Consider the following 26,812-nt stretch of genomic DNA (forward strand, 5'->3'; position numbering starts at 1 on the left):
TCCTTCTTGATACTTTGTGTGGTGCATCTATGTAACACAGCTCTTGAAATGATTAAAGTGTACTACTTTAGAGAACATTAACGTTTGTACAAGCCCTTGAAAACATGACGAGCAACTAGCTGTGGGAACATTTAACGCCTTCTCTTTACTATGAGGAATGAATTCAAATCAATTAAAAAACTGTATTTGTTCCCATGGGAGGCAATTCAAGGCACTTAGAGCAGCAGCATTACAACAAAGCAAAGAGCAGGCGTCTAACAAAAACGAAACAAAAAAAAAATCACAATTGCAAATATGAATATAAACAAGAGAATATATTACTGTATATTAACACTATAAACAGACCGTTTTAAATATGGGTATCAGATATTGACAGTAATTGCATTTAATATATGACCCAAGCTGTACAATTACAGTTAAGAAATTGAGGATGTTTGTAGTGCAAAGAGAGAAAAATTTCAGCTGGATAGAAATATATAAGCAGGGTATGTGAAATACAATAACATATAAATATACTGATCAAAATTTAAACAATGGAATATGAAGTGGACTGGGTAGAATAAGGTTCATTTGGGAAAAAAAAGGACAAAGTTACAGCAGTGACTATGAATTGGTGATCAGAGTAACTCTGTGTTATTATTCTAATTCTGTATATTGAAATATAAATGTCTGACAGCAGCAGCAGTTTTTTAGTAACTTATTAAGGAAATTAAAAGATGTTTATCAGGATCTAGTGAACCTCTAGGTGTGTTTCCCTTAACTCATATGATATATCATCACTGTCTAAATATTTGCGGCAAACACAATAAAATATTAATTGAATTATTAACATGACGTCAGGTACACCTGGAATTACACCAGTCTCTGTATTCATTATGCATACAGTTCTTGTTTGTCGCACAGTCACATTTCACGGAAGAAGACTCAAACATGTGCATGCAAAGAAGCCTAAAGCTGTAGAACACTTACTTTAGTGTTAATCTTTTACTTTCTGTTATTGATTTTCAACCACCTCTATGATGCCAGAATGGTTGCAGCTGTCTGTGGCTGATGATGTTATGGGTAATATTTGGTGCTAAATGCAGCAGTAGAAAACAGTTAAACTAATTTAAGATTAGGACAGATTAGAGTATATATATTATGTTGAATATAAAATTAATGTTTGATTTGAGTGTAAGATGTTACAGTATTTTTTCTGTCAATAGAGGACAACATATTTGTTTTGAAAGAAATTATGCAAAAGGGGAACAAAACCAAACACAACAGCTGAAATTGAACATGGTATCAATTTAAAAACATGCATCACTCTTGGATTTTTGCCATTTCAAAGCAAAACAAGTTGGAGTGAAACAAATTTTTCCCTTACTCAGCTACCACTGCTTACACACATTTCATGATCCTTACATGAGTGTACCTGAAGAGACTGCTGCTTTAAGAGTCATCGACGGAAATCTGACTAATTTAGCAGGCGCCCTTTCAGAAAGTCATGACGACATTAGCCAGGTCAGTTAGGGAGGGGGATCAAAGTGTCTTTATAATGTCAACCTACCAATAAAAAAACCTTCAAAGGGAGATTTCTAATGAACACAGAGTGGGACGTATTTGTAGGCCTGATGGATCAACCACATGGGTGTAATAACAGTCAAAAAGCCACAGAGAGAAGTAGAGTGCACCTTATAATCTGACTGATCCCTTTAACCCTGTATCCTTTGTAGTAAACATTAGTTCCTAGTTGGAAAAATTCAGCCTCCATCATCATCACTTTTCTCCATAAACCTAGAGGTTTTACGTCTAGTTTTGGTTGACAAAGACGCATGTTCATCAGTGCAGATGTTAAACATCTGCTTCTGAGGGTTAGAAGTATGCAGGACTTTGCGGTGTAGGGAAAGACATTTCAAGACAAATGTCATTTTTTCTGTTTTTTGGGGGGTATAATTAATGGGCAGTTGCGCATTGTCAGAAAAGCCTCTGATTGCAAATGGATTGGCCTAAAATCCACTGAAAGTTTAACATTTTTAAATCAGAAAACTTCAAGTGCAGATTTATTTCTTTTCCTACTGAAAATATAGTTTGTTTTTTTAATATTCTATACTGCGGCGTCCCATACTTGACCAGTATTTGATTCTAAATTACTCTGGACTTAATGATCAGCCATAAAGCATCACAAGAAACCATAATGGATGAAACAATGACAAGTTAAAGGTTTTATTTACCCTCAGTCATCCTCTTATATTCAAGTGTATTAATAAAGCTTCTAGGAACTTTAAGTTTGTGTTGATTTTGTACCTCCTGTAGGCATAGCAGAATGCTAATTTTGCCGTGTACAGGTGTGAGGGGTGCTTTATGACAACAACTTATTCTTCTGTCATGAATGTTTATTATTTGTAATGTAAAAACTGCCACCTAGCATGCTGGAAATTGTCTTGTACCCTGTGAAAATAAAAATAGTTACAGCCATTAAAATGTTCATTGTGGAAATAGGTTGTTTTTTTCTTACCATTTGTTTTGTTTGCTTTTGCAGGTTATAAAAGGCACTAGTAATATGTGCAGTCGGTTTCATAACCAGGAATAAACGCTTCACAAGGGCTTAATCAAACAAACATAACAGTTTTAGTCTTGTTTTTTTTCCCCACATTTCTCCCCACAGTTCTTAAACATCCTCCATTCATCATTAAACATGGGTTTAACTGCAGGGTTTTTTTTTACATTTCTAGGACCAACACTCAGCTCTTTACATAATGTAAGAGGTCCATGTCAATCAGTGATCTCTCCCCCACTATAGGATTATTTATGATAAGTTTGATTTGCTAACTGAAGTCTCTGATGACTTTGTTTCTGTCCTGGTGCACTCAGCCTGCATGCTAATGACTGATAATGAGAATATGTCATGAATGTGTGAGAGCTGTCCAGGCTAAATTTATACACTTTGTTCTATTATATTATCAACGCTTGCAGGTGGTAAAGATGTTCTGAGTGATGAGATTCAGAAGGCAGTGTGTGTTTAGCAACCACTGCTGTGTAATGAAACATCTCAACTTCATCTAGCGGCTTTGTGTTCGTTGCTGCTGGGGAAATGTTGCATTTTGGTTTGGTTTGTTATATTGCCACTGGCCTTCACCAAGTCTTATTGGGTTGTGTGGAGGGAACAGTCTGATCAGTGTTTGGATGGTTAATTCTGCCCATGAACAGCACAGTGATTTTTTGTATTGCATTAAATGGCACTGTGTCTTGGCAGTCTGTAAAGTCACATGAATATGAGTCGATTTGATCTGTTTGTTGGTTTTTCAGGTCAGCCAGTTGGTCCCCTCTAGTTTCTTATATGACGTTTATTTAGATCAGACATACATCGATAGTTTACCATGCAGTTGTTCTGATTTCATCCTTGTCAGATTTGTTTCTTTCATGCTGGTTTATCAGTAAGGACGCACACAATATTGTTTCTAACCTTCTGAATATTCACTCCAACTTAAAGTTCTTTGTGTTTTCATCAAGGTTGAGAATTATTGCAAGCAGTATGTAACTCAGGTTTTTTTTTAACTTAAAGCTATATTGTTAGGGAAAGAGCTTCATGTGGGAACATGGCATATAAGACAAAGTTTCTAACCCTATGTGAGTCTGTTGTTTGTCTTTGTAAACATCTTTGCGTTAATATAAATCAGCTGTAAATGGCAGCTGTGGTCAGCTTCTTTACCCGCTTATTTTGCTCCCCTGTTTGAATCAGGCATGAAGGGAAACTTTTGTTGGGACAAAAACATTCTCACAGCCTAAAACCACTAACACTCAACAGCAAACTGATGAAATTAGTTTGGGGTTGCAGTTTTTATTGGGCAAAACAACCCTCCACAAGTATTCAGTATCATTCTTAACAGCCATTAGTCAGTCCAGTTTGATCATTTTTATTACTCCCTGAGGGAAATTATGGTCATGCAATAAAAAACAGATGAAGAGGGGGGTTTTCTCCATCACAGGGACTTTCATCACATCTTGGTAGCGGTGGCTGATAACCGATTTTAACTTTTCATGTTGTCTCTCCCAACTCTTCAGAAACACAAGCTGACCTTTCTGTGGTGCCACAGCTGGTTGGCCCGCCCTCTAGGCTTCAGCCCATGTCAACACACTGTGACATGACACATAGCTCACTCCACATGAGGCCAAAGGGCCTTGCAAGCTGCCAGCATGTTGCCACATAATGTAAATAAAGAGTCACGTCAGTTCTGGCTATGTACTGGAGTTGTGCTCACAGAGAATAGGGATCAGCTCAGAGTATAATCAGCTGACAGTATCAGAAGTCTTGTTAGACTTTACTCAGCTGTGCTGACGACAGTGACGGATTTCTCTACAGAGACTACAGCTGTATCTGTTTCATTCAGTATTAGTCACTGGCATCTTTGTGTGTCCTATAGCTCATAGTATGAATGTGTCAAGCAATGTTTGGCAAGTTATTCAGAAAATGAAAAGTAACATTCCCATAGTTTCTATTTTTCATAGACTTTAAGTTGTAAAAATAATTCCAGCTGTTGAAAGTAATTTAATGAATTCAATTTGATCTTTTCTGCTAGTAGCTGATGTAACCTCTCCTGACAGGCCGTGTGTATTGTGCATCATAAAATGATCAGCCTAGGAGAAACAGATCACATACTGGCTAAAGAGTTATGCAGTATTGCTTGGATTAGATGTTTATCCTTACTGCTTGGGTTTCAAAGCCTTATACTTTTTACCACTGGGCAAAGTAATGAAGCTATGAAGCTCAATTCCAAAGAGTTCAACACTTCAACTCTGAAGAGGTGTATGGTGAAGATATACTTGCTTTTGATTATTGGATGAATGAGCACCCATGATGGCTACAACATGACCAGTGCATCTGTTTGGCATATCAGTTGTGCACATACCCAAAAATTAACAGGACTTGGATGCAAGATGCAGTACCAACTGACTGCTGGGGGCTGTGTGGAGGCAGGGGGTGTGTGACAAAGTGACTACAGCAGCGGACAACAGTGGCAGAAAGTTTTGAAGACAAAGCGATGAACTAAATTCTCCATTATCCACATCTGTACAATGTGTCATCATTGTCACTGCGTGGTTGCAAACATTCCTGTCAGAGTAGCTGGGATAAATGGCAGTTTAAGCAGGGTTTCAAACAGAATTACTGGGACACTAAAGGGAGAAAAAGTGTTGAAGATGGAGTGAGGGTGGCGCTGACAGTTTTATTATGTCCACCAGTCTCCTTTTTACTTTTGATTCTTGATCTTTTTTTAAAATTTAACTGATCTGAGAAATAACTTGGTTGTACCCACCTGGATGGTTGCCATGTCTGTGGTTTACATCTTTCACACTTAGCTTTCTGTTCTTGGCATTCATTATGTACCACTGAGCTCTTCATATTGGAAGAACAACTGGACCAGAACAGTCAGCATCAAATTCGAGAAACTTGAGTCAGTGTACATAGGCAGTCATATATGAATGGTCATAACCTACCATTGTAAATGTGTGAAGGTTTTGGTCTCACAGTATTTTCATAATCACCAGCTGTTGTTCGTTTGGCGTATAATCACTTTCCTTTCCAAGTTCCCTGCTTTTTCATGGTGGCCTGTGGTTTTCCCCACAGCTGTCACATCATGTTATGTCACAATGATGTCATAAGACCATGACTTTTCCTTCTTTCTGTAAACTGTGAACAGAATCAAGTCTGCATCATTCACTGATTCACATCATACATGATCATTACACTGGAGTGTGACATTTCGTGACACAAACATTTTTGACCCTTGCTGAGGACTAAAGGAAATATTGATGTGTCAGTGGCTGGTCCCTGGACTTGATCCCAAATCATTGCCTATTCCCAGCTGATGCCTCCACCCGTTGAACTGCAGGCACATCTACTCTGGGCCTTTGAAGTCATTCCTTCAACAGCAAACCTCAAGGAAAACCCACTACGTCCACTGGCTCAGCGAGCTGGTTTCTGCCTGAATCTTTTTAGCGTCCTCCATAACATCTTTTAGGTCTGGTCTCTTATTTTGTGGAAAAACAGAACTGTAGCAGGCAGAGCGTTGGTCCAGAAATAATTGCAGGCCTAAGAGCTGGTCGATCTGCATTGCAGTGACAGCCATGGAACCACAACTGACGTCAGAAGACAAGTGTGACTGTGTTTGTGTGACTGTGTTTTTTTGTTTGTTTGTTTGTTTTCTTTTTTCTGGTATAGTTTTACTGCAGGAACAGTGGACTGAGTGTTATTCTGACATTGCTGTGACTCCATGGATTGTTTACAACTTACAGGATTAGACAATAGTGTGGTTGATGGACTTTGACGTAATCTAAAGGAATGAGGAAATAAGGCATCCATATGCAGCCTGGTCCGATGCTGTTTGTCGCAGGTGGACTTGATCACCTGTGTAGACTTCAGGGCTCCGCCCACACTGTTGGATACCAGGTAGGGAAAGACGGTGGGCTGGGGGGGATTTCATTTTTTCTTTCGCATGCAAAGTTATTTTTCTGTTCCAAATACTGACCCAAAAATGATCAAAATAGGAAAATACAACTAAAAGAAAGATGAAGAATTCAGCAATTCAGTTTATAGACGCAACCAATGATAACAAAAAAGGAAGGAATAAATTGTTGAAAACAACTCTGCCTTAGGATATTGTGGACGTTCTCGTCCAGGCACTATGTTTAAGATAAAAAGATACCCTATTATAGGTATGTATGGGTTTAAAAGTAACACTATGAAAACCTTGACACCGGATGTTCTCAAGTGATGCATTTTTATTAAACTCATATAAGCTTAGTTATACATTTACACATGAATGATGGAGTATATTTATTGATAATAGGTAACCCTAGATAGGGATGTATGATGTTGGACTTAGGCCCTTATGACGTTACTCCCTAACTCATTTTAGCCAACTGTTGTATTCATATTCACGCCTTTTTCAATGTAAAATATCCCAAGTGTCTTAAAGTGCAAAGAGATGCTGAGTCAAGCAGAACTGAGAGGAGCGGGGAAGTAGACAGTCTGGTAATTGTTATATGCTTGGGGCTTCACTCAAAATGGTTAGGGCTCACAGTTGGCCCCTCAGAGTGTGTGGCAACCTAAGAAACCACCTAAACCTGATGATACATTTGCTGATATTTGATTAATACTGCTGATATGTTCTGGCTGGAAATATTGGCAGGAATGGCAAAATCTGCCAGTACCAATATTTAGCTTTTTAAGTTAGCATCTTCCGATACAGATATCATGTTGATAATATTGTGCATTCCTAGATAGAGACCTTTTTTGCCTACTAGTTTTATCACCTTAACTCAGTTTTTCTATTATTCAAATGAGTAATCGTGTGCTAATTTGCAATTCTAGCTCTGTTTTCGAAGATGTAATAATTTTTGTTTGACTGTGTGGAACTCAGTTAATCTCATTTTCCTGATACGGAAGGCCTTAAATCTGATCAAGGATGCAGTTTTTAGAAAATCTTCCGATACTGTCCATAATAAAACAACTATAGGCCTATTTAATTTTCAGCAGTGTAAACGGATTTCTATTTTATTGTAGACATACATGTTGTAAATACACTTACACAAATGTTACTTCTATTTATGTCATTAATGATAATGATGAGTAATAATGAGTGCTTTAAATGAAAAAGCACTTGACATAATCAATGCAAGAAAAGGAAGAGAAAAAATAAGAGAAGACTCTTTCCTCTCATCTTGATGTGTTTCTAATCTGTGATATGATTGGCTGTTCCATGGTTGCCCTTGGCTAATTAGAAGAGGAAGTGGCACACTCTTTCTAACCGCTTGACTCAATCACTGTATACCCAAAGATGCCAATTAGAGCTGTACGAACATGATTAGAGGAAAACTGGCCATGGCCTGTTGCTGGGCAAAGAAAGGCTTTTTGTGTGTGTGTTTTTGTGTGTACGTATTTGTGTTCGTGCTCAGAACTGGCTTGTCCAGTTGCCCACCGATGTGATGTAAGGTTGTTCGATTTTCAGGTCGATTCTGGAGCCAAATCTAGATCTCCACTGCTGGGGCCATAATCACACACAGCCTGCCAGAGAGTGTGTTGTGTGTGGTGTGGTGGTTCTGGGTGGTTCTGGCCCAGTGTGTGACCCTCCTAACCAGTCCCTAATGATGTTAATGCTGATCAGCTGCTGTATGGATTTCTCCCCAGCTGGAGAGACAGAGCTAATCACTGCACATAGACTCCACGATCAATAGCCATCCTGAGGAGTGATTCAACCTTAAAGACATGATTCACTCCTTAATTTTAACAACTTTAGCACTAAACTATTAACATTCAGTTTTTAAAAGGCCAGTCCACTTTAAAAAATTGTTTGCAGAAAAGGAAGGCAGACGGTTCTTTAACTGCTGAAACAAAGAAAACAGCTCTGGGGGAATGTCTTTGTTGGCCATCATATTTTTCTTCATTTGATAGAAATATTGACGGTGGATAAGAAATAGGAGTACATCAACGACATAGGGTTTTCATGATACCATAATTTTAGAATCAGTTCTGATATAAGTAAAAATCAATTCTGATGCTTGATTTTTAAACCCCAGTGACAAAAACAGAAGTCCTAAGCACCCGATACTGGGTCATTTCTTGTTTTCAGTGGTTGAGCTTTGCAACCAAACTCTGGCTCACTGTCTTCATTGCACAGTGTTGTTTTCTCTTATCATTAAATCAGTTTAAGACAAGTCAAATGTATTATATAGCACCGTTAAACAACCTCAGCTGACCAAAATGCGGCACAGGATTAAGTCAATTTTAATATCAAATATATAGAATAAAGCCATGAAACACAATAGAAAAGATTTTTTTAAGTAATACACAGTATGAATAAGAGTAGAAAATGTCAAGTTGTCAAAGTTCAACTCCGATGAAAGCCATTTCAAACAGGTGAGTCTTTAGTAAGGACTTAAAGTTTTCTATATTGCAGCCACTGCAAATGCTCTGTCACTTCTGGTTTCATCCTGCAACATGGAACATTGAAGAGCATCTGATTTGTTCATCACAGTGCTCTGACTGGAGCATGATGGTGCAACAGCCCAGACAAGTATTTGTGCCCATGCAATATTAAAAAAAAAAAAAAAAAAAAAGAAGTGAAAGAATCTTAAACTGGATCCTGAAGCTGGAAGAAATTCTGCAGAGGGAAGCTAAAACTGGCTTGATATGGTTGTGTCATCTCTTCCCTGTCAGACAATGTGCTGCTGCATTTTGGACCAGCTGCAGATGAAGCACGGACTGATAAAGACCAACCAGGAGCTCAGATTGATCAAAGAAATTGATTTCTGTTTCCAGAAATGTCCAGAAATTTAGCTTCATCGAGGATTTAACATCTTCAAGACAATGTAACCCAAATGTATTTTTCAAAAATTTATCCCAAAGGAAGCAGATACAGAGAAAACAGTGTGGGGTCTAGAATTGAGCCTTGAGGGGTCCCCACATCTTAAGGGGAAAACAGACCAAAATTTGAAAAAAGCCCTCTCTGCGAGATAAGATTGGAACTACTTAAGGATTTCCTCTATTCCCAACATAGACCTCAATATGTGATTAAAGAGTCTGGTGGTTAACTGTATCAAAGATGGCAGTGAAATCTGAAAACAACAGTGCAGCAGTGTTCCTAGAATCAACAGTTAGAAGAAATGTTCAAACCAAGATTTTTGTCATCCTTTGGATGACCTGCAGCAACAGCTGGAATAAGAAATGAAGCTTCCTTCCTTTCATTCCTGGGTCATCAACTCAGTGCAAGTTTTTTTGGGCTTTTGATTTGACAGCCTTACAAACAGAAATCCAAGGCCAGTATCATTTGAACACTGCTACCATTTTTTCTTTTCTTTTTTCTCTTGTGACAATCCAAACAGAGGTCTGCTGTTTTCAAAGGCAAGTCCTCCCTCTGCCTTTAGGTCAGGGGTCACACAGAAAAATAATAAACACAGCAGCTGGCCTGACTCTCCTCCCCTTGGCTATATTTAGAGAAGCGTGCTCTGAGATCAGATGTTGGTGTTGGACTCACAGAGTGTTGGCTCTGTTTGACTGGTCAGGTGGATGGAAAGAGCAACTGGCTCCACGTGGAGGAGTGGCACTCTGTTTCTATTCAGTGGGGTTGTTTACGTCCTACAACAGTGGAAAGATTTTTTTTTCCTTGAAAAGAAAAGCAGTATTTAATAAACTCTGTATGCTCTGTATGCTAGACTGCTCAGTAACTCTACCATACTGCTTATGTGTTTTTGCAAGCTACAACCACTGGATCAGATGAGACAAGTGGAGGGATAGTAGGAGAGACGCAATCATCCAAGTTACAGTACTTTTCAAAATTGTGTGTTTCAAATAATATGATCAAAGTTATTTAATCATTCATAGCGCCCAAAGCACAGAAACTTTAAACAACTGCGAATCTTCAGTCATATTTTAGCCCAAAGTTGCCGTTAGCAAAATAAAGAAAGAGCAGCAATTTATATTCACAGATTGTTTCAAATGAATTTGAAAATGAAAGGATAGTGGTTTCGATACTTGATACCTAATGGATTAGAAGCAGAAAGGCCACAAGGGATGGTCACATTTTGGAAATTGCAGTTTATTAGCAACATTTTTATTTTCTTATGTACTCTGATCTCTCTTAACCACCATTATGTACCTTTATTTGCAACCTTTTATAGTTGTGATCAAATCTTTTGACATCTTTTTCCTGTTTTAGATTTTATTCTTGGGATTAGGACAAAGTTTTATTTCAGCTGATGCCCCTTTGTTATGTGTTGCTTCATAACAAGAGAGAAAGAAGGGGGCACTAAAGAGAGAAGCCGGCCTACCACATGGAGTTCGGACAGCTTTTATTTTTGTTATAAATTTGATGTGAGATGTCAGATTTCAATCAATGTATCAAAGAAGGCATAAAACAGCAGACTTTTCTCTCCCTGTTTATCCACAGACACCACTTGAGCTACTTAAGCCATGGGGTAGAGTGGTTTATGTCTATAAAAGAGTTTATACGCTAGTTCTATAGGGATTAAAAAAAAAAAAGACATCATCTGCAACATCCTCTCTGTCTTGGCTGCTAGCTGTTTATGTATCCAGTGATTTCTAACGCACATACTGTATCATAAATTATATATATATCTGATGGCTTTTTTTCATTAATAAAAAGGTAGAGATGTGAAGCAGTGTAGAAATTTGCGATTCAGGCTGTCACCAATTTCCTGGGTGGATAAAAACATGCACCATAGTAAAAATTAAAGCTCTTCTATTTCCTCTCCATATTTTAAAGACGCATCATGAGATGGGAAGTGTAGTGGGTGGATTAAATGATGTGATGTGGATAAACAGTGAGCTTTTCTCCCATTTATTCTGTTTTCTCATTGGGCCTTTTTAATGTGTATTACCTAGATTTACACTTATATGTCAAGATTGTTTGTATACGTTTTTGTTCTGTGTTCCCATTAACAAAATTTGCAGCATCTTAACAGCCTTGTTGTAGCAAGATTTTATTTTGGATTTGTGCTGTGTCTCATAAAATATTGCCTCTAGTTTTACCGTGGATCATATTTTCATTATTCAGGCTTGACTGATCCAGCCATGTTTATCAACTGATGCCTTGTTAAAGTTATAAAATGTGTTTGTTCATGTTTAGCCACTTCAAACTCAGTTTTTTCCCCGGGTCATTCAGTTAAACCATTAAACCATGGGGTGTCCTGAAATTACCTTTATAGAATTGATCAATCAGCTGTAAGTTATCTCTACGGAGTATGACTGCAAGTCAGAGCACTGCTTCATCAGCTGGGATATTTCAAAAAGTACAATAGCAATAATTTTCTAAGGGAACAGTTTTCTCTTGAAATACTGATAGAAGGAGACCAGAGTGCTGTTTTGTTCAGATGCAGTGTTAATGAAACCTGGGATGGGACTAGGGCTGAACGATTTTGCAAAATAATCTAATTGCAATTTTTTTTCTAATAATGCGATTGCGATTTGATATGCAGTTATTCCTTAACTCTCTTTTCTTTAAAAGTATCTAATTGTCTGATTTAGACTCATATTACAAATTGGATATAATTGCAGCATTGAAGGGGTTTTGTCATTCTCATATTTGATAAGAAGACCGTACAAAAATGAAGGTCTTTATAGACTTTTATATTTTTTATTCTATTTATTTAACCTTTATTTAACCAGGAGAACAACCTCATTGAGATTAAAAATCTCTTTTTCAAGAGTGTCCTGGCCAAGACAGCAGCAGCACAGACAAAGTTACAGACAAACGAATAAACATATAAGTAAAATGTCAAACAAAAGTATACTGAAAGAGAAAGCAGCAAGTAATTGTTAAAACTAGCTATGATCAAACACATTAAAAACATCTGCAGACAGATCTGACTGCCTCCAGGTCAAACAGCCTCCTCTGTAAACTTCCAGTGAGACCATTTCACTAAGTTTTAGGTCTTTCTGTAAGTCATTCCAGGCAAAGGGAGCAACAAATCTAAAGGCCTTTTTTTTCCCAGTTCAGTTCTGACCGACAATAAGAAAAGATCCTGAGATCGGAGATTATATAAGTGCCAGAGGTCTTCGGAATGATGTTGGTCAAAAGGTAGGACGGCAGAAGACCAAGAATTGCTTCATAGATAAGAATATACCAGTGTTTAAGTCTACGTGAAGACAAAGAAGACCAAACCACACGTTCATGCAAAAAACAGTGATGAATGAGGGATTTAGAGTTTGTGATGAACCTCAGAGCTCCATGATACACTGTGAGCATGTAAGCTCTGAGACAAAGCATGCATGTACAAAACATCTCCATAGTCCAACACTGACATAAAAGTGGCAGCAACCAGTCTTTTCTTAGACTCAAAAGAAAGACAGGATTTGATCCTGAAATAAAGATTTATAGACTAATCTAAAAACACTGGCACTTGAATGATTGCATGATATTGTCATGCATAGCATCTCCGCTGCAAAAAAAGTTTAAAACTGCTATTTTGACACAAACTTCAGGTCAAAGAAATATTTATCCTTCTGCAAATTGAAAATTGCAGCAGGCCATATTGCGATTTAATCTATTTTTTGATTAACTGCCCAGCCCTATATGGGACAGGATTATTTATCCAGATAGACAACAATTTATGATTTTGCCAGACTTAGAGTCAGTCAGAGAGTACTCAGACCCTCTTCACCTTTTCAGTTGTCTTATGTTGCAGCCTGAAGCTACAATTCTTTAAATTCATTTTTCTCACTTTAATCCTCACCCAGTGCGCCATAATGAAAAGGTGAAAACAGAATTTTAGATATTTTTCACATTTCCACATTTATTGGAAAGAAAAACTGAAATATCACATTCACTTAAGTATTTGGACCCTTTACTCAGTACTTAGTTGAAGCACCTTTGGCAGCAATTACAACCTTGAGTAGTTATAAATATGACACAACAAGCTTTATACATCTGGATAGGAGATTTTCTGCCATTCTTCTTTGCAAATCCTCTTAAGCTCAGTCAGGTTGGATGGGGATGTCCGCTGGACACTGACAGCCATTTTCTCTCCACAGGGATGTTTGATCAGGTTCAGGTCTGGGCTCTGGCTGGGCCACTCTAAGACAGTAACAGAGTTGTCCTTAAGTCACTCCTGTGTTGTCTTGGCTGCTTAGGGTCATTGTCATGTTGAAAGGTGAACACGAGTGCTGCGACAAAGGGTTTTCATTGAGGATATCTCTGCACTTTGCTTACCTTCAACCCTAACCAGTCTCCCAGTTCCTGCTGAAAAACACCCCCATAGCTACCACCACCATGCTTCACTGTTGGGATGGTTTTAGGCAGATGATGAACAGTGCCTTGCTTCCTTCAGATGAAACATTTTGAATCGAGGCCAAGCAGTTAAATCTTGGTTTCATCGGACCATTGAATCTTATATCTCACAGTCTGAGAGTCCTTCAGGTGCTTTTTTTGGCAAACTCCAAATAGGCTTTCATAATTTTGCTCTGAGAAGGAGCTTCAGTCAAGCCACTCTGCCATAAAGCAAAGATCATTCGAGGGCTGCAGTGGTGATTGTCCTACTGGAACTTTGTCCCTTCACACAGGATATCTGGAGCTCAGTCAGAGTGACCATCAAGTTCCTGGCCACCTCTCTCACTAAGGTCATCTTTCCCCAGTCACTCAGTTTGGTCAGGCAGCCAGCTTTTGGGAGAGTCCTGGTTGTGCCAAACTTCTTCCATTTGAGAATTATGGAGGCAGCTGTGCTCTAAGGGACATTCAGTACAGAAGGAGTTTTTGTAGCCTTCTTCATATCCGTGTCTTGCAACAATCCTGTTACTGACCTCTGTAGGCAGTTCCTTTGATTTCATGGCTTGGGTTTTGCTCTTATATGCATGGCCTGAGTGTAGTTCTCCTTCTCTGTGTCCTCAATCACTGTCTTTTACTACCCTTTAGTGTTCTCAAAAATTTAGTAATGATTTGCTTTAATATGTATTTGTTGGGGGGTTGAATCAAAGATTAGCCAGTGGTTTACATAGTATCTTTGGTTGCCATGCTCACCCCTAGTTGACAGAATAATTTCTTTCTTGCCTCAGTATGAATCATTTGAGGACTGCATGTATAACTTCCCTCGTTGTTCTTGCCCTGCCATTCTGTCCATCGTCCTTGTGTGTGTGTTTCCATGACTATATAAACACACACCACACACAGTTTACAAACCACACACAGTGGCAATGAAAGGAAAGATCTGTTTGTCAGTTTGGGGGAGGTCGTTTGTGTTTCTGCTCCTTTCAGATCAAATTACAATAGGTTTGAGGTGTAAAGCAAACAATCTCTCTGTACTCCTTCTGTCCATCAATTTCCACAAACACACACACACACATTTAATATTTTTTATAGTTCACTCCATCTAATGGTTTTATATATATCTATATATGGTTTATATATATATATTCTACATCTATATGGTGTTCTGTCTTGTTTTCTTTGTCTGTCCTCCTCACCTCTTGCCTTCTTCCTGGTGTGATGTTTTGGGTCCCTTGAACATTTCCCACGCTATGAGGGAAGAAAACAGGAGGGAGCGTGTGTGTATGTGTGCATGAGTGTTGACCTCTGACCCTGGGCCTGTGTCATCCACCATCAAATAACATCTGGCCTTGACTGTTGTTTTTCAGACCACTCTCACATGAATAACACAAAGTTCCATTAAATCTCAGAGCCCTGGTTCCCATGAGTGAATTACAAACATACATCCATTGAACTGGAACTGTTCGTACTTTTTCCGTCCCAAGGTTTCGTGCTGTTAAAAAGGCCCATTCCTACTAAAAGGATTCAGAAAGGTGATTTGAGATCTGCATTGCTTTAAAAATATTGCTGCCTAAAATAAATGAAAATAAAATATCTTTAGACCTGTAAACTTAGTGTAGTATTTGATTTGTTTTTTAACTTTCTGCTTTTTTACTCATCTATTCACATGCTTGTTTAGATTTAGATGGATATTTCACATAGCTCTCATCAATCAGCTATAAGCAAAGGCAAACAAACATGGAATCAGTAAAATGAAATAGATCTTTTAGTTTGAAGTAAAAGGATCCTCTCGCTTCATATTGTGATGAGGTTCAAACTAAACATCCTGGGAACAAAGGCAGACTTTGATGTGGTCTCTGTGTGGGTGAGTGTGAGAAAAGTTTACTTAAAAAACAAAAAAAAGACAGGGTTGAAGAGAAAAAAGGGAGCTGTCATTTACGTCAGAGGCATGGAAAACAATGCTGAAGGCAGGAGACGCACCAAGGTCAACTTGTTATGTGTGCTGTGACTGAACAAGACGCCCGCCTGCATGCCTGTCTGTCTTTGAATAATATGTCTGAAGAAATGCTAGCCCCACAGATTTTCAAAGGGATTCAGGTCAGTATTTTGTGCAGGCCAGTCAATAATGTCACTTTGGTCTTATGGAGGTAGTTCTTCACCAGGAGTGACAGATATTTTGGGTCACTGTCATGTTAGAAGACATAGCAATGACCCAGAACCAATTTTGCTGCTGACCACTTGAGGTTTTTTTCTCACATATCCTTATTTTTTCATGATTCCTTCCACTTTTACAAGATTCACAGTTCCAGATACACTGAAGCATCCTCATAGGATAATGCTCCCACTGTCATGTTTCACAGTGAGGACGGTGTTCTTTGGGTTGTACGTCTCTCCCTTTTTTCTCCAAACAGAAGCAGTGTCTTTATGGCCAAAGAGTTTTAGTTTGGTCTCACGCTTCTAGTATGCATTATCTTTCTTCTGGTTGCCCTTAGCACACTCCAGTCTGGCTTGAAGATGCCTGTAGTACAAAGTGGAGTTTTTCTTGGTCTACAACCTCCCAGTCTATTACTGTGCAGGGCTCAAGGGATTGTCTTTTTTGAGACCACAATTCCTGCCTTGAGTAAGTCATTCACTAGTGTCTTTGCAGTTGTTCTGGGGTATTTAGACATATCTCTCACTATTTTGCTTTTCACAGTCTTTGACATCTTTCTCTTCCTCCCTCTGCCAGGCTTATTCTCGACTCTTTAAATTTCTTGATGATACTTCTCACTCCAGTTCTTGAGACTTGGAAACGCTGTGATAACTTTGTAAATGATTCTCCTGCTTTGTGAACATCAAAAATTCTTTTTCTCAAGTCTAAATTGATTTTTTTTTTGCTATAATGCTTTCTCCAGTGACAGTTCAAACCCTTACTAAAGTATTTACACTGTGTGTATATTAGAAGATAACCCTCAGTTTAACTTGGTTTTACATCTTTGAGCATTACAAAGTTTAAGCATCATTTCACAACAGTGGTTTGTGCTATGGCTCAACAAAGTCAGTTCTAAAGGGGGCAAATAATTTTGACCCTGGTAGTTTTTGTTTTTTGTGAAATAATTTTGTTTCTGTGTCCGAAGTAAAATAATGTCCAAAATATAACTAGAATATTTGGAAAAGCTGTGTTAAAAAATCCATGCTCTGTTTAACATCACTTGGGAAATACTTAAAAAATGAAATTTAACAGGGAGGCTAATAATTTCTCCTCATTTGTAAATAAAGACATCAAAGACTGTTCTTGGGTCAAAAGAAACATTTTGAGCAGAACTTTGAAAGATCTAACCCTAAATGTGTGAGATTTATGTTAACTGCACAGGTTATTTGGGGTTTAGATGTGCGTTATAGGGCCTCTTTTGCTATTTTGCATTCAAAAAATATGCTGTACTAGAGCAGGACTCCTGAGTAAATACCAGATGCTGCAGTACCATATTTTTCTCAGCAGTGGGAGCTGGTGCCCCTTCAGAAGTCTGTTGGCTTCTGCTACTTTTGAATGGGAAGAGATGTCACTGATCAGTAGTAGGCTCTGGTAAGCTGCAGCTGCTGAAAAGCTCAATGGTGAAACTTTTTGAATAGTGAAAAAATCACTGTGGCAATTTCTTCAGTTTTTGTGTTTAAGTAATTGTTCTGCCTTTGTTTCTGTAACCGTTAAAAGCACATCTGAAATGCTGAGTTAATGTTGGATTAAATAGTAGTGTGATCAAGTCGTAAACCGTGGTTCTCTGTTGTAGTGGAGACTGCAATGAACAAAGCTGCTTGAATTTTGTCAGACATTAAGACAAAGAAGATGAATTGTTGGAAAGTGTGCCTGTAAAAGATAAGCTTGACAGCTTTGGCAAAATACAGCTTTTTTTTATGCCTTTTGTTATAATCCAATGATTTGCTTTAAAGACGTGACTTATAGTTCAACCAGAGGCCATCTGAACTTATTTCATCTTGACAGGTCAAAGTGTCCTTGAGCTTCGACACCTGAGCTGTTCCCTCAGAGATTCATGTAGATAGAATAAAATAAATGTTGAATAAGAATGGAGGGAGAGTAACCACACAGATGCACTTTAACTCTTAAAAACATTAAAAAAAATCTAAATATCAAATGTTCAAATGTGTATTTATGAGGAGGAGAGGAATCATCTGCACCTTGTCTGGAGGTGTTTGGGGGGGGGGGGGGTGTCTACGTAAGCCCCGTCACGAGTCTCCTAGTGCCCCTCTTTCCTGGCAGGAAGATCTATTTATAGCTTCTGACGTCACTGGTCTCCTCTGATGGAGCCTCGTCACGGCCGGCTACACTGAGCTAGGGGAGTGCGGTGTAAAATAGGTCTGGGTGAGGTGTGTGTTGGGAAGGTTATCATTGAGGTAAGCCCTCCTTCAGCTCCGCCTCCCTTTGCCAAGTCAAACCAGTCAGGTGGGGGATGCTAAACTACATCACTGTGTTGGATACAGCCTTCTCCATAACCCCCTCCTCCTCTCTCTTTCTCTCTCTCTCTCTCTCTCTCTCTGTGCATCTGTGAACTGGGTCTTCCATTCAGCATCGATTGCATAATAGCCATCTTTCATTTATCAGCCGCTGCTATTGCTGGAGCACTCGAGGCACACTGTGGTAAAAATAGACAAAGAACCATTGCTCTGTTGCTGCTTTGTTAGCTATTGTTATCATCATAGAGTGAGGGGCTGTAATAATGAGCAACATTCTTTGTATTAAAAAAGAAAATGACTCTCCAGTACCAGTTAAACAGTACTGTATGTTTAGTATTCCTTTTTTTATGAGCTCAAAATGTTTGTTGGTTTTTTTTTTTCAGGGAAATGAACAATTTCTCTGCTTCCCTGATCAGTCAAGTCAGTGTGTGTCTGAGGAAAGCTTGGTCCCACTAATGAAATTTTGGCTGTGCTAAAGGTGGAAACATGCAGGAAGATTAGTGAAGAATAGGATAAAACATCAGTTACTACAGTGACGATCACCTCTTTCAGAGAAATCCTAGAGTCAGATTCTTGAGTATCCCTCAGTTCTTCTCTATTTTCTAGCTCTTTGCTCTTTTTGATGTTGAGTAGTATCCCACAAAAATAAAATGTGGTGTAGAAAGGAATTTATTAAATACATTTTTCACTGATATAACCCAAATAGATTCAGTAAGAACCAGGTTGAGCTGTAGTACTGTGTAGTTACAAGAGATGGTTTTAAACCAGCTGGTAAAATCAGATTTCAGTTCAAAGACATCAACATGATCACTGAAAAAAAATCATTTTTCAAACTAATGCTCACAGACATGAAGTATTTTGTACAGCAGTTGGGATTCCTTTCAGTGTAGAGGCTCAGCTGGGTTTTGTGAGAGTGTTGCAGAGGGATTATGTTGTGAAGTAACTCTCTGACGTACCTCACATGAAGTCAGTGCTGACGTCATGCAGAGATAGCAGAGGGAAAGATGTGTGTGAGTGTGTGTTTAATGGCGAAAAGCAAGAAATCACAAGGTCGTCTGTTTCAGAAAGATGCTCACTGTGGGAATACAAATATGTGTTTTTTTTCCATCCTAACAGCACCATATAGACTTTTTTTTAGGTTCATCATTATGAAGATTTTATCTGCATATCCTTGCAACTGCTGATTTTGTACAGTTTGATATGTGTGATACTTTGCTGTAACAAAATATGTTCTGGATTTGTAGTAACTTTTTAAAACGGGACACTCTGCAAACTCTTCTCAGTCTGAAGAGGCTTTATAGTTTAGCTTATCTTAGCCTGGTCTGAGCTTGTCCCTATCTGCCTCCTTATGCAGACACACACGTCACAGTATTTTGGTGTCACAAGGTTGTGACACACAACTGTGGTTATTATGTAGTGTACAAAAAAAAGCTCTGTATCCTAATCCTCTCAAACACTGTTAATGTTGTGATAAATCTCTATGCCATTATAGTCATGAAATAAACAATGTTTTTGATTATTTGTTTTTGTTTGTATGACCAAGTTTATGTCATTTAAATCAGGATCTGATGTAAAAAGTCGTAGCCAAAAAAACAAGCATTTAGCATTAGTTCAGGCCTGCCACGGAGTGAAGTGCTGCCATAACTGAGAGCATCTGATCTCACGCGAGCCCCCATCAGCAGAAGGCCAGCTGATTTGCTCTAAGCATGCTATTGGCTTATCACTCACATGCTGCCCTATTTAAACTGGTGTTGCCTGGCTATGTTCTGTCACTCTCTCTGCAAACTGCTTTTGCAACCCTCCTCCACCCCAGCTCCTCCTTTAGTTTGCTTCTAACTTAATCAGTGTCATTCTGTTGTTATTGATGCCTGCTCTGCTCTGGGTTTTGCTGCTTCTCACCCTGCCTCAGGCTTTTCTTATTGGCATAGGAAGCAGGAACATGTGCTGCTCTTGCTTAATGCTTTCCATGTAGGCTGGTGGAATGGCAGGGGGATCCCAGAACAGTTACATTGCCAGACATAAATAACAGCACATGTGCTAATTATTAACTGCTATTCAAGAAATATTTATAGCTGCAAATAATGTTTCTTGGCAACATGGTCCTGATGGAAATATACACAAAAACATAGCTTTAACAATAAACATAAAAAAGATATTTAAAACAAACCCTGAAATGGTAAACTTTTTAAACATAGTCACTTGGATGTAAAAGACTTCATCAGATGTTTAAAACTGTTGATCAATAATAAATAGTAATAGATTTTCAAATGCCTAGCTGCAGAAAACTGAAGCCTTTTCATCCAATTCATCTGCTATTTTGGGACCAAGCGCACAATTCTTTATAGAACATTGTAATATTGTAGCTTAAAAATAAGTTTGTAATTTTGCAGACAAGAAGTGACACTAATTAAAAAAAGTAGGAGTAGCTGTTCATTTGTTGTGCTACTGTTGGAAAAAGCAGTGTCAGCAGCTAGCCTGGTTCCTCTCCACCTCAGTTAAGAAACTGGTTTAATATATTTCTTTCTTTCTCTTTCTTTGCAGTTTTGATGTGGAGAATGGCCTGTCGGTGGGTCGCAGTCCACTGGACTCTCAGACTAGCCCCAGTTCTGGTCTGGTTCTCCAGGCCAACTTTCCTCACAGTCAGCGCCGAGAGTCGTTCCTCTACCGTTCCGACTCGGACTTTGACCTTTCACCCAAAACCATGTCCCGCAACTCGTCCACTGCCAGCGACCTGTGAGTATTACAAAGCCACTCTCTCCATCACTTAAATGAAAACAGAACCAACCTGTAGCCTTAACCTGGGCTTCAACTTGCATTGTAACGATGCTGAAATTGATGGGTTCCAGAGGAAAATGCCACAAATCATCTGATAATGCTTGGATTACTGCACTTTAAGGATTTATATTAAAAGTTATTCATTTTTTTGTCTTGACGCAGACTAAGTGCTAGATAGAACAATTCACTTAATCTCTTTGCATCCCCCCAAAAAAAGGATATAAGTATTCTATTATTTTATCAACTATTGTAAATTAATTGTCAATATCTATTTAATTATTTGATTTTTTTTTATTTATTTAAAGCCATTTAAGTCATATTTAAACTTTAAATCATGCATTTTAAGCATTTGACTTTGGAGAGGTTAAGAGTAGCAGAGCTCATGTTACTCCATAAACAAACCAGCAATGATGTGAAGCTTGAACTAAGAAACTAAAGTCAGAGTCATTGTCTTAGCTTAGAACTAGCTTTTCATTCAGTTCCTGCCTGTTTGTGCAGCTTAAGGTTTCTGTGTGCAGCTAGCAGGCTGAACCACCAATAGCTATTGCTCCTTTGTTTTGAAGGGAGGAAGGATTGAAGCATTGGGAAGTCAATTGGCAGCCTCGGTGAGACAAAGTGTGAAGATTGCTGTGATTTTCTGCCTGTCTCTTTGGGCTGTGATATGCTGTCAAGAGTCCATGCTGCTTTATCTTCCACCCCCACATACTTCCACACCTTCTTATCAGCTTTCTCTGAACACTAAAGGCATAGATAGGATGAGTACCTTCAAAATCACCCTGTCAAGCTTTCCGGAAGCATTTGACTGATGTCTGTGTATTTTAGTACAGTAAAAAGTCTCATCACAGTAACATTCTGAAGGGTTTTTGTTGTTGAAACCCACAATTCAGAAAACAGTTAACAGAAATACCTGTCTTAATGAGCTGTCTGCTGCTCAGGGATATGCATTCACATCTTGCTCTGATTCACTACTTTTCACAGACAATCTTCCTCAGCATGAATTCTGCTTGTCACCTTCACATGGTTAAAGTTATACAAATATTTATCTTGGAGGCACACCTTTGGTAACTTCGTGATGTTTTACCCTCACGAAAAACAACAGGCAAAGCAACACTAATATCAGACATTGGCAGAGAATTATTTTCAATATACAGCTCTTGTTTAGGTCCCTTATTTCTCCAGAGACATGTAGCTCATCAGCTGCTAAACGCTACAGTAAAATTTCACCATTAATGTGCGCCGCATTATGTTTAACAGGAATTTATACTGAACCAAAGTGGCTTCAGTCTTATTTAAACATACTTTAATGTTTCTTGAGGAACTTTCAATTTGTCTGGGACAAAGTGGGACCTTTTGTCCCTTTGCTGATCCTGTTCTTTGAAAATAGTATTATTTGCTTTCTTTTAATGGTTAAAGTGCTATTGATAGTTTTTGTGGTACAAAATGTAAAGACATGCTGTTTGGCAGACTGCTAATAATCTACACTTACCCCATGACAATATCTTTAGACAATGAATTAACAGAAATGATCTTCCTGGTTGTCTTGTTTGCTTTTGTTGCATAATAAAAGCAATTACCATTGATTTCAGTATATTTAAAACAAGCTTAAAATCATCTCAAAAGTCTTCCATTTGAATTCAGCAGCTGCATCCAAACTTTATTCTACATCTTTGCCTCTAAGAAATATTTGTAGAACTTAAAAAAATCCCCTCTCCTCCACTTATGTTCAGTGTGATATTTGAGACTAACTATTGGTCACAAGCAGCTTTACTATTCCTGTCAACCAGTGTACCACCCCTCTGAAAATAATGACAAATTCTTTGTTGTCATTGGTTCTTTTTTAAGCTTATACAGTCTATAGTCATTGTTTATTCACTAGATGTCTCTTTATGTGTGTCACCGTTTTTGCAGACATGGAGAAGACATGATCGTGACTCCATTTGCACAGGTTAGTTGTATTTGTTTTATCAGCTCTTAGGTTTCCATCATTTTCATGCTGTTATCATTAAACTTAAAAGTCAAAACAGTCCAGTCTCCTTGACAGCATTTGCATTGGAAAAATGGTATTGCATTTAGGCAAAATTTCAAGATAAGAGCCCTTAAATGGATTATAAACTATGAGCATTTTTTTTTCTATTTGAAATAATTCTCTCCTTTTGTACGTTTGGTTCTGCTCAGATGCCCCACAAGGCTCCTCACTGGCACTTATTTATCTTTCCCATCATCATCATTTTGAGAATTAAGTGAAGATTAATTTTTCACAGAAAACACCCACACTTTTCTCTTTGTACTGAGCTGTACTGAGTCTTTGTATGTGTGCGTGCTCTGCTCTTCTGTCAACACTTTGATCAAGAGCTACCTTCTGCCCAAATGTAGTTAGACTTTGAATTAATTTTAATTTAAAACAAAAGAAAAACCCCAAACTAACACTCATGATTCATTATTGTTATCGGAGTTATCGACCCATTTAGATGTCATTGCCAAACCTGCACATCCAATACTGAAACTTTAGGTGTACAGCTATAGCACTCTTCTTCAAGCTCACACACCACATAATCAGGTTGACAATCAGCAAGCTAAAGGTACAAAAGAGAGTCAAATAATTGGTGGAATAGCTTGTGCGCTCTTTACTTCTCTTTTTCTCTGTTAAGGTTCTTGCCAGTCTACGAACAGTGAGGAGTAACTTTGCTGCTCTGACACATCTGCAAGACCGTGCTGGAAACAAGTAAGACTGAGAGATGAGAACAGGTGACTAACTGCCATTTTATTATTTTACTAACACAAATTTGTTTCTTGTTTCAGGAGGCCGACGACCAGCAACCAGCCCCCCATGTGTAAGCAATGTCATACAGGTCAGTCTTAATATATCATTAAATGTTATAACTGAGATCCTGTGATGCTGCCTGTAATAATGCCAACATTTTTCATTAGCCATTATCAGCTAGTGCCCCTGCTGTAGGTCAAAAATTGAAATCCCCCTGCTCATATAGCATGTTACTATAACGTGTGCCTGTGTTTAACCTCCAAACTTTCAGAAGAGCCCTATCAGAAGTTGGCGGTAGAGACGTTGGAGGAACTGGACTGGTGTCTGGACCAGCTGGAGACGCTGCAGACAAGACACTCAGTCAGCGAAATGGCATCCAACAAGGTGAGATGGCAAAACTGAAATAAATACAAGAAACTTGTGCCATACTTAAAGAATAAGCTCCCAGTTACACAGTTATGCTTTTGATAATAGCCCTCACAAGTAAACCGTTCAGATTAATGGGCAGCAAAATGCCAGCTCTTTGCCAGGGTTGTCAAATGGAAACCTCCCCTCAATAGTGTTTTGTTTGGTAAGTAAGTCCCACATTACCGCCCCCCTTGCACAATAGCATTCAGCAGTGAAATATGATCTTTCCTTGTTGGTAAGAACAACATGAGAATAGATCTCAGGTCGTTAAGGTAAAGTCACAATATAATTAAGTAAAATACACAGCAAAATTAACAGTGTTAATTAGACTAATACAGAGTTAAATTAAACACTATGAAAGTTTGTTTATTAGTCCACTCTATATATTATATAGTTGAATTGTACTTCTGAAAATGTGAAATGTTTACAGTATAACAGAGCTGCAGATACTCGTGACAAGGTGGGTCTCTTCTGGCAAGAACAGAGCTGAGTTATCCTCATAACAAGGCAAAGCATACTGATGAAAAAGGGGGCACTCTGCCCCCTTTTTGAGTAAATCAACTTCAAAATGTTCAACACTCCAGTTTTTGCTGTGTACAACAAGTGGAAAAAGTACAAGAGTTTTGTACTCAAGTAAAAGTACAGTTACCCTGATTAAAGATCACTAAAGTAGAAGTAAAAGAACTGACTTAAAGATTTACTCAAAAAAGTACAAGTACCCAAAAAACTACTCAGTTACAGTATTTGAGTAAATGTTACTTGTTTCTTCCAACCCTGATGATTACTTAGAATCTTATCATTATTGAGATATGAGCATTGATAATAAATGCATAGTCTTGAGGCTAAGCCGATGCTTGAAGCCACTGAGGCACTACACCTGGGCTTAACTCACTGAAACACAGACAAACCTTAACCTGTCTGAAAAGAGTCAGAGACAAACTGTGTGTTTTAACACTGTATCTATTTATTGGTAACTTTACAGTAATCCAAACTTTTCACCAACACAAACACTGCACCTACACTGACTTCTTTAGCAGTAAAGACTGTTGACCTTTGGGGGGGTACCCCTGCCTGGACAAAGAGTGGTTCCTATTTAAAGTAATAACTAGCACTCATTGGCTCCTACACATTGCAAAACTTGGAATTTATAGCAATAAATAAGGTGGTATATAGTATGTGTATACAATTCTTTTTCCAATCCCAAAGTCAGATTGAAGTTAGTGAGGAAGGAGGGCCTGGTTAAGTTTGAGATATCACATGTTTTTAATAACATCATGGATACTGAGACCACAGTTTGACAATAAGGAGGAGGAGGGTTATCTGACTACAGCCCAAAGTATTGAGGCTGTAGTCTTTGAGGCGAGTAGCCCAGTATAGACCTTAAGCCTCATCACTTTCTTACATGTGATTCCAACTGCTCTCCTTCTTAATTACTACCCTTCTTTATTGTCCTGTCGCTCAAATAAAGGCATTTAAAGAACTTAAACAAACAAATAAAACAAAGATAAAATGACTTATGAAAGAGAAATGCAAGGGAGTTATTAACTGCACAAGTGGCTGCAGTAATACACCTGAAGATTTATTTGAAAAACCCTTAGTTTTGTCCTCATATGGTATATCCAGCTGTTCCATCACACACAGCTGCAGTGAAACACTTTGTCACTCATTTTATGAATGGCATCTCCTTTCAATGAGTGAATTAAGCAGCGTCTTCACACTCCCCTCCTTCCTGCTCCTCTGCACCACCTGGCGGCCAGATTTTTGCTGCCTCCAGCTCCAAGTCAGCCAATCAGATTTCTCATCTCCACCCAGCCCCTGAAGCAGGATAGATCTAATTGGTCAGAGAAAAGGGACTGTGTGCAGGACAGGGGGGAGGGGGTTCCTCACAGCCTCTCTCTCTCTCTCTCTCTCTCTCTCTCTCTCTCCGTCTCATTGAGAGTGTGTGACAGTAGCTGGATGAGCGACTGCAGTCACACCCTCTCTCCCGTGATGGTAGACCACATCCCCTGTCACCCCCACCTCACCCTACCCTACCCTTCCCCTCTGACCCCTAAACCCCCAACTCACCTTCAGGAGAGGACATGGGACTGTGGAAACTTAATTTCCAAGCAGATATCCTTCTTATATTTAAACTGTCTTGGGCTATGCATGGAGCAGAAATGGTTCTGGAGCTTGTCATTAAACAAGTAAACTTGTTTGCCGATGGTTTGGGATTTTAGCAACCTCTGACATCAACATGCCTCGGTTGACATGCCTGCTTCGGCTCTCCGCGGTAGTCCTTGCTGGAGACTCACACAGGTGAGCGAGGGCAGAGCTTTTTTCTTGTTTACTTGAGGATCTGAGGGGAGGCAGTGCAGGGTTTACAGGAGAAAGAACGCTCCCTGGTAGATCTGACTGAGAAGTGGATCCTCACATGGACTGAATATTGAGATTTTATGCATGGTATATCTGCATGAAAAAACAGAGGATCATTGCCATGCATGCTAACAAGGCATTCTGTAATAATTTGTAATGTGGAACAGTTCAGTGATTTGGATTGCAGCCAAATAAATCCACTGAATGTCATTTGAAAATATATTTGAATGTATTTGAGAAAGAGTTTGCAGAGATGGAGGAAAACACTTTAAGAGGAAGCAAAACCTACAGGAGAAGTTAGCCTGATGAT

General features: G+C 38.7%; 1 protein-coding gene across 9 annotated transcripts in view; it reads left to right on the plus strand.

The window, feature by feature from the left end:
- Positions 1-26,812, plus strand: part of LOC121512582 (cAMP-specific 3',5'-cyclic phosphodiesterase 4D-like) — a 129,369-nt gene that overhangs the window by 86,279 nt on the left and 16,278 nt on the right. For 6 of the 9 annotated variants that reach the window (XM_041791918.1, XM_041791927.1, XM_041791920.1 and 3 more), the window contains 6 exons: positions 20,745-20,936; positions 21,542-21,583; positions 22,887-22,923; positions 23,627-23,700; positions 23,778-23,827; positions 24,011-24,123. In XM_041791918.1, coding sequence (XP_041647852.1) covers positions 20,745-20,936; positions 21,542-21,583; positions 22,887-22,923; positions 23,627-23,700; positions 23,778-23,827; positions 24,011-24,123 — 508 coding nt within the window. The remainder of the gene's footprint in view (positions 1-20,744; positions 20,937-21,541; positions 21,584-22,886; positions 22,924-23,626; positions 23,701-23,777; positions 23,828-24,010; positions 24,124-26,812) is intronic. The other 3 variants (XM_041791921.1, XM_041791922.1, XM_041791919.1) reach the window with 2 other exon arrangements.

This window comes from Cheilinus undulatus, linkage group 7 (genome assembly GCF_018320785.1).
Source record: "Cheilinus undulatus linkage group 7, ASM1832078v1, whole genome shotgun sequence".
Taxonomy (NCBI): Eukaryota; Metazoa; Chordata; class Actinopteri; order Labriformes; family Labridae; genus Cheilinus; species Cheilinus undulatus.